The 7,753-nt window shown below is 51.5% G+C and overlaps 1 protein-coding gene across 1 annotated transcript; it reads right to left on the bottom strand.

Annotated features, from left to right (window-relative positions):
- Positions 1-6,033: 6,033 nt before the first annotated feature.
- On the bottom strand, positions 6,034-7,753 carry LOC148051259 (olfactory receptor 14A16-like). Its single transcript, XM_087738196.1, has 2 exons — positions 7,732-7,753; positions 6,034-6,953 (listed from the first exon to the last, which is right to left on the bottom strand). The coding sequence occupies exons 1-2, from the start codon at positions 7,751-7,753 to the stop codon at positions 6,034-6,036; spliced, it is 942 nt and encodes a 313-aa protein (XP_087594322.1).

A 7,753-nucleotide genomic window follows, 5' to 3' on the forward strand; every position in this document is an offset into this window, starting at 1 on the left:
AAGGATGGAGATGACACAAGCTCTCTGGGCAATCTGCTTCAGTGCTTGAGTGTCTTGATGGGGAGAAGGATTTTCCTCCCTTGTTTCAGCTGATGCCCAGTGGCCCTCATCCTCCCATCATGCACAACAGTGAAGAGCCTGGCTCCATTTTCTTGCTGATACCCAAGAAGATGTGGGAAGGCTGTTATTAGGTCTCCCCAAAGCTTTCTCTTCTCCTGGCTTTGCACCTTTGTAGGACACAGGCATCCTGGGCTGCGTTGGGAAGAGCGCTGCCAAAGGGTTGGTGGAGGTGATCCTTCCTCTCTGCTCAGCACTGCTACAATGTGTCTTGCTGACTTCCCTCAGGGTTTTCTACCCTACCACCTCACTCACAATTCAGCCAAAGCTGCCCTCCACATCTTCCACCAGTCCTGCCTTGTCTTCTTGTGAAAAACAAGTCCAGGAGAGCATCCCCCCATGTCACATCAGGGATCACCTTCCACCTTCCCTCTAAACAAGGCCTTCTAGCAGAGGTCCATGGTCTTCAAAGTCCCCAGTGATTATCTACCTAAAATTTGTGTCCCTTCCTCCAGCTGCCTAGAAGATGCCTCGTCCTCTTCCTGTCCTTCCTCGGGCAGTTCAGGGATCCTTACTAAAAGACCACTGTACTCAAGGAGTTAGTCATCCATGTAATGGTAAATCTGAGGAGACCCAGGCCTGTGCTGTGCTCCGCGTACAGCTTGGCCTTCAGGCCGTGTTGTGCTGAGCATATTGCTGGGTTGCAGGATAAACTTGACTGTAATGAGAAGTCTGCAGGAAGCTCCCACCTGGTGCCGGTGATTAGGCCACCTGCTTGTCCTTCCTTTTATCTAAAACTGCAACAAGGAATTCACATGTGAACCCCCTCTTTTGGGGCTTTCTACTGAAAGGATGACTTGAATTTTTTTCTTCTAAGAAAACACTGAAAGTGATGACAGAAGCAAAATGGGATAACCCTTCTACAGACGGGATCTGCAAGACTTGCTGCACCAGCTGACTGGACAGAAGTAACCTCACCGTGATCATCCAAGCCACGTGCCTGCTGCTGGCCTTTCAGCTTGTCCAGTAGGCACAACCAAATCATGTGCGCACTGCTGTCCCATCGGATACTCAGATGGAAAGGACAGGACAACCCCTATCCAAGCCCTCTTCCTGCATGGGCCTACCAGGTACTTAGGGATTCCCACAATCAACTTGCCAACCCCGTGCCTTCTGCTGGTCTGTCAGAGACACTGGCAGATGTGAGCCTAAAAGCACGTGTCCCAGCCATGAGTCAAGGGCTGACCTATCAGCTACTGCAGAAAGAAGTGACCTCACAGTCCCATTCCTAGCCATGTTCCTGCTAATGGCCTATCAACTCCAGAGACAGAAGTGACCTCACAGCCACCTTCAAGGCCTTGTGCCTCCTGCTGGCCCAGGAGATCCTGAGGCACAGCTGACCTCACCATAGCATTCCCACCCATCTCCTCCTTGTGGCCTATGAGCTGATCAGATACAGGTCACCTCACATTCCTCTTCCAGTGCCATGCGACTGTTCTGGGACCTCACGATCCTCCTCCTGCCCCAAGGGGCCAAACAGCTTAAGTTAGGGTTAGGAAAGGGTTGAAGGTGAGGGGATTAGAGCACGGGAAATAATGGCTTTGGAGCTTAGGTGTTGAGGTTAGGGTTTAGGGACTACAGCTCACCTTGCATGGTTAGGGATTAGGCAAAGGTTTATGGGGTAGGTTTGGTGTTCTGCTCAGGGTGTCTGGTTAGTGTTTAGGGTAGGGGCTACCTTTGTGGATGAGGGTTTTGTTTGGGCCTGGGGTGAGGGCTAGGTTTAAGGCCAACATATTAATGCTGGAGGTATGGGCAAGGGATTATGGGATCAATAGGGTAAGAGTAGGGGTAAGGGGTTCTGTGTTCGGACTTTGGTTTAGAGGTAAACTTTGAGGTGAGGGATTAGAGCAGTGGATTCCTTGCAGGGTGAGGGGTAGCATTTAGGGGCAGGCTTAGGACTTAAGGTTGCTGGTTAGAAATAGGGTAAAGGCCTAACATGAATGTTTTCACAGTCAGTGTTGCAGAGGCATCAAAATCACCTGAATGGATCTTACCTCTTCAAAATCTTTCACTTCTTTTGGTCAAGCCCCTCTTCCCTCCCCCAAATCTACCATCTTCCAGTCCCAGCTACCCCTGACCTTCCCAAATCTTTCATCTTGTTGGGGACAGTAACGTAAGGGCTTTCAAGACCTCCAAGTGTCTGTCTGCCCACTGCTGGCCAGTCAGAAGTGCCCTCAGAGCCAGCAGCCAAGGGGACACAGTGTGCTGCTGTGCTGGAGAGGTCCCTGCTCAGCCACCCCAGCAGTGCTGGCGGCAGGTGATGCCCTCCCCCACCCCTGAGGTACTCTGCCTGCATCCCAGCTCATGCTCCAGAAGGGCTCCCATATCTCCTGGGATGCATTTCCCACACGGCTGCTTCAGCTTCCCCAGGGCATCCTGGAGGCAGTGACCACCTCTGTGTGGATAACTGAAGCAAGGCCTGAATGTAGATTTTAGGACAAACTTGAAACCTCTGCAGAAAAGAACTCTTTGGAAGAGCTGAAAAAGTCTCCATTTCCAGCATTGCTAGGTTTTTAAATGAATTTTCATTATTTTTTTCAATGGTTTTTTTTTTTTTTTTAAACAGCACCAAGGGTATGTACTAGCAAACTGATGATGCTCTCTTTCACTACATGAATAGTCTTCTGCAGCCCCTTATCAAAATAAATGTTCTTATCGATGGTTCAAACATTGCTCAGAAGAACTATATTTATATTGGGTTATCTTGTCTCTCTAATTCTGCCCCTCTGTCTTTTCTCCTTCCTCTGCCTATTCTGTCTTCAATGAGCTCTTCAACAGAACGATTCCTTGCACCATAGAATAACTGATGTTGGAAGAGACCTGAACATTGTCTTATCCAGCTCTTCTGCTGGACACAGGGTGACCTAGATGAAGCATTTCAAAGGCTCTCCTTCCGCTTGCCCTCATCTACAAAGGAGCTGAAGGTGCGCTCCATCCCACCACACAGGGAGATAATAAAGATAATTCAGCAGTGTTGGCCCAAGTGCTGGTCACAGAGGAATGCCAAAAGTGACGGGCTGCCAGGAGGACTCCGTACCACTGATGACATCGGGGCCTAATCGTCCTGCATAACTCCCACTCACATCATCACCTACTTCTTCAGTCCAGGTACGACCAGTCTGGCTATGAAGAGATCACGGCAGACCATGTCTAAGGCCTTGTTAAAGTCCAGGTACGCAACATTGCCAACTTTCCCCTCCCATACATGTTCTGCAATCTTTTTCTTTGCCTTCAAGTACCTGGAGATGGCTGCAGGAGGACTTGCCCCATCACCTTCCCAGGGACTGAGGTGAAGCTGACCAGCCTGTGATTCTCCCAGACCTCCTTGAAGATGGGTTTGATATTTGCCTTTTCTGAGGACCTTGAAACCTCCCTGATTGCTCTAGCCTTTCCAAGATGTTTGAGAGAGGTGTCATGATAATGCCGGCCAGCTCCACCAGCACCTCTCTGCCCCTTCCCACACCCAAAGCCCTCTCTGTATCCACTTCCAGAGGAATGCCCGGGTTCTTCCTGCAGGCCCACAACTCCAAGGTGCAGCTGACAGCTTTTCTGAGCATTTTCCTTAGTGTCCCCCTCCCCCAAACCTTTCTGGTCCACAGGCTGAAGATGAACGTATTGAGCAGGGGCCTGAGGATGGTGTAGAAAAAGGGGTTTGTCAAATGATCTCAGGAGGGCTCTTCTGGGCATCACACAGACAATGACGAGGGTGTCATAGGAAACAGTGGCACTGGTGAGGTGAGAGGAGCAGGTGGAGAAGACCTTCTGTCTGCCCATGCTGGGCGGGAGAGCTGCTCCAGGTTGGCAGCTCTGACGCCCACACAGGATGCCCGTGTGAACAGGAAGGGGAGGACTGGCTCTAAAAAGCAGGTTATGAAAGCACACAGCATGAATGTCACGGTGGCACTGCAGGAGAGCTCCAGCGAAATCACGGAAGAGGTGGTCCGCTCCACTGGGACCACAGACCTGTATCTGGGACAAGAATGAAATTATTCCTGTAGATGGCATAAATACCCCGAGCCAAGGTGCAGCTGCCTACTCGAGACAGACCTTCCAGTTCAGGAGCCTTGCAGAGAGAAGCCAGTGGCACAGAGCCCAGCACTGATTGTAGGATGTGGCCACCAGCAGGAAGCACTCAGTACCTGCAAAAGGTGCCAAAAATAGTACTAACACTGCTGTGAGCAGAGGTGATACCTACATGGAAAAAACATTTGTTTCTTTGTTAATTGCTTAAAGAAATTGTGAAGGCAGTTCAGAGAGGTGAAACAGGAAGGTGCCTCTGAGTGCATTCATACTCTCTAGATGGGCTCTGTGCCTTCTGAAAGGTGAGAAATGCCGCCTTCCAAAGGGCAGTGTCGCTCGTGCTTGCAGAACCCCTTCTGACTGCAGGGTTGAGATGCTCCGCAGGTGTGCTTCTTTCCTACTGTACATTTGAAGGCACAAGCCAGAAAGCCAAGGAAGAGTGATAGAGCAGACAGAGGCATTTGCAACGAGCCTTTCCAAGGCAGGTGAGAGAAACGTCATGGGGACAGTGGGGGCTGTTCCTGGAGTCACACTCAGAAGTGTCGGGGCTCTGTGAGGTGTCCATATTCGAGCTTGCCTCATGCACTCTGCATACTCACAGGGGTGTTCAGACGCGAGTCCTTCCCTTGCACACGCAGAGGCAGTGCATTGCAGCAGTCACAGTGTCTTTCTGGCCTCCTGTTGCCACTCCCAGAGGGTGGCAGGCACCTCAGCCCTGCAGTGTGTTGCGCGGCTCTGCACTCATCTGAGATGCCCCACAGCATGAGGAACGGACACAGGGACCTCGGTTCAAGGAAGGACATCCCAGTGCTGCATTCAGGTGGTTTCCCAGGGAATGTTACTCCCAACGTGAAGCGACCTCAAGACACTGGCTGTCCCACAGGCCTTTGCAGCACCCCCAGGAACAGATGATTGTGTTTGTGCTCACTCGGGTTCATCTCACCACATGCATACGATGTGGATGCTTAGGCCTCCTCTTTACAATGCAAACATGGACTTCTGAACAAGTCATTTGGTGTCCCTCCATAGAGGGATACAGGACCTCTTGGAGGTGGGCTGAGAGGCCAGTGCTGGAAGCGGTGGTTTCTATTGGCAGGTCTGTGATGATTGTCCTGGGGCAGCTTCCCTGGGGTGTCCAGCGCACACGGGAATAGATCAGAGCCTGCTCTGCTGCTTCTTCATGGCTCTCCCAGGAGCCTGGTGGTGCGAGGACACTGCTGTTTGCCCCCACCCTGCACACTCACACATTTTAGCTATTCACTGGTGTTTTCTGTCCTGGGCATTTTCCTGGGCATGTTCTTGAGAGACACTTGGAAAGAAGACCGAAGCTTCAGGCACTGCCCTGAGGAGATCACCTTGTATGATGGAAATGCTGTTATGGAGGCCAGCTCTGTCACAGAGGTGCCCATTGCCTGTCCCTGCCTGCAGTCACAGGACGGCCACCCAGCAGGACTGTGAGCAAGCCTCAAGAGCACTCAGGCCTTACACCAACACAAGAGCTAAGAAGGACAGCGCTGAAGTGGAAAGTGAGCAGCTCTGGGAAGACCAAGCACTGGTGCTCCCTGGCAGTGCTGCTGTGCCGGGACTCCTTTTGCCTCCACCTCTGCACACAGGCACTGCCCCTGCAGCTCCAGAGAAGTCTTGGAGGCAGGATCTCAGACTAACAAGCCACTGGAAGGTCCTTTATTTTCATTAAACACACAGAGAGCGCGGCTCCTCATGTACACAGTCTGTGAGTCACACAGAATCTGGATAGACATACATCATTAAAAATACCAAAAATCAGGACATTTCTTTGTGGACAAGATTACCAAAAGTAAAACAAAGCAAAAAAACCCCAAAACTCAAAACCAACACCGAAAAAAATTACAGAAGGCAGGCTGGGCCTGTAACGAATTACAGTAAGTGATTTGCAGAAGATGACAAACAGTTTAATGCTTTTGAAAATAATCCAGTCATCAGTTTCCACACTGCATCCTTGAGCTCCTGGTTCCTCATGCTGTAGATGAGGGGGTTCACTGCTGGAGGCACCACAGAGTACAGAACTGCCACCACCACATCCAGGAATGGGGAGGAGGTGGCAGGGGGCTTCAGGTAGGCAAATATCCCAGTGCTGAGAAACAGGGAGACCACGGCCAGGTGAGGGAGGCACGTGGAAAAGGCTTTGTGCCGTCCCTGCTCAGAGGGGATCCTCAGCACGGCCCTGAAGATCTGCACATAGGACACCACAAGGAAAACAAAACACCCAAAGGCTAAACAGGCACTAACCACAAGAAGCCCCACTTCCCTGAGGTAGGCACCTGAGCAGGAGAGCTTGAGGATCTGGGGGATCTCACAGAAGAACTGGTCCAGGACATTGCCTTGGCAGAGGGGTAGGGAAAATGTATTGGCAGTGTGCAGGAGAGCATTGAGAAAGCCACTGCCCCAGGCAGCTGCTGCCATGTGGACACAAGCTCTGCTGCCCAGCAGGGTCCCGTAGTGCAGGGGTTTGCAGATGGCCACGTAGCGGTCATAGGCCATGACAGTGAGAAGACAATACTCTGCTGTAGCACAGAAAAAGAAAAAAAAGAGCTGTGCAGCACATCCCAGGTAGGACATGGCCCTGGTGTCCCACAGGGCATTGGCCATGGCTTTGGGGAGAGTGGTGGAGATGGAGCCCAGGTCGAGGAGGGAGAGGTTGAGGAGGAAGAAGTACATGGGGGTGTGGAGGCGGTGGTCGCAGGCTATGGCGGTGATGATGAGGCCGTTGCCCAGGAGGGCAGCCAGGTAGATGCCCACGAAGAGGCAGAAGGTCAAGAGCTGCAGCCCCTGTGTGTCTGCGAATGCCAGGAGGAGGAACTGAGTGATGGAGCTGCTGTTGGACATTTGCTTCCTCTGGGCACTGGGACCTGTCCAAGGAGGAAAAGGCAGTGACAAGTTAGGGTAGACATCTGACAGCAAAACTTATTCCAGTTCTTATGGAAACCCCCCAAATTGCCTCTCCCCTTTCAGAAAACCTTTGGCTGGTCCCTTTTGTGAACACTGGTGGGTGCTGGCTGAGGATGCCCCACAAAGCAGGGGGCTCTGCTCTGGGCTCTGGAGGAGTCAGTTCTGCCCTACAACAAGAGAGAAATACAAACTGGGAGTGATGTTAATCCACTCGTGGTCTTAAAGAGCTTTTCAGCATTGTCACTCCCAATTCACTGAACTGCAGAGAAGAGCTGTGGGGATTTTGTTTTGTTTATCTGCTTCTAGTTGCCCCATCACAGTGAGTGGTATTTTTAAGGCAGAAATCCTTGGCATTTCTGCTTGTCTCCAAGAGAAACCTTGTGGGTTCTGTGAAGCCAAAGGACTATCCCTTCATGCAGAGTGAGGACAGCCAGTCTGTCCATCAGCCTGGTCTCAGCTGCCCTAGGCTGCCACTTCTGTGAGCTGGAGGACAATTATACCTAGATGTTCCCCTGAGAAGAAAGCGGACAATGGTGAGAGCAGGTGAATCCAGCTCCCAAGTGCAGGTCTCCAAACTGTTCCTACTGTCTCATCCTACCTGAGGAATATCTCAGCTCTCCCCTCGCAGCCAGGGCCACAGAGGGCTCATTACAGCTGCTTGCATACAGCCTTCCAGCAGCATTTCCAT

This window comes from Nipponia nippon, unplaced genomic scaffold (assembly GCF_047370975.1).
Source record: "Nipponia nippon isolate SJK-2023a ecotype South Korea unplaced genomic scaffold, ASM4737097v1 scaffold_61, whole genome shotgun sequence".
NCBI classification, from domain to species: domain Eukaryota; kingdom Metazoa; phylum Chordata; class Aves; order Pelecaniformes; family Threskiornithidae; genus Nipponia; species Nipponia nippon.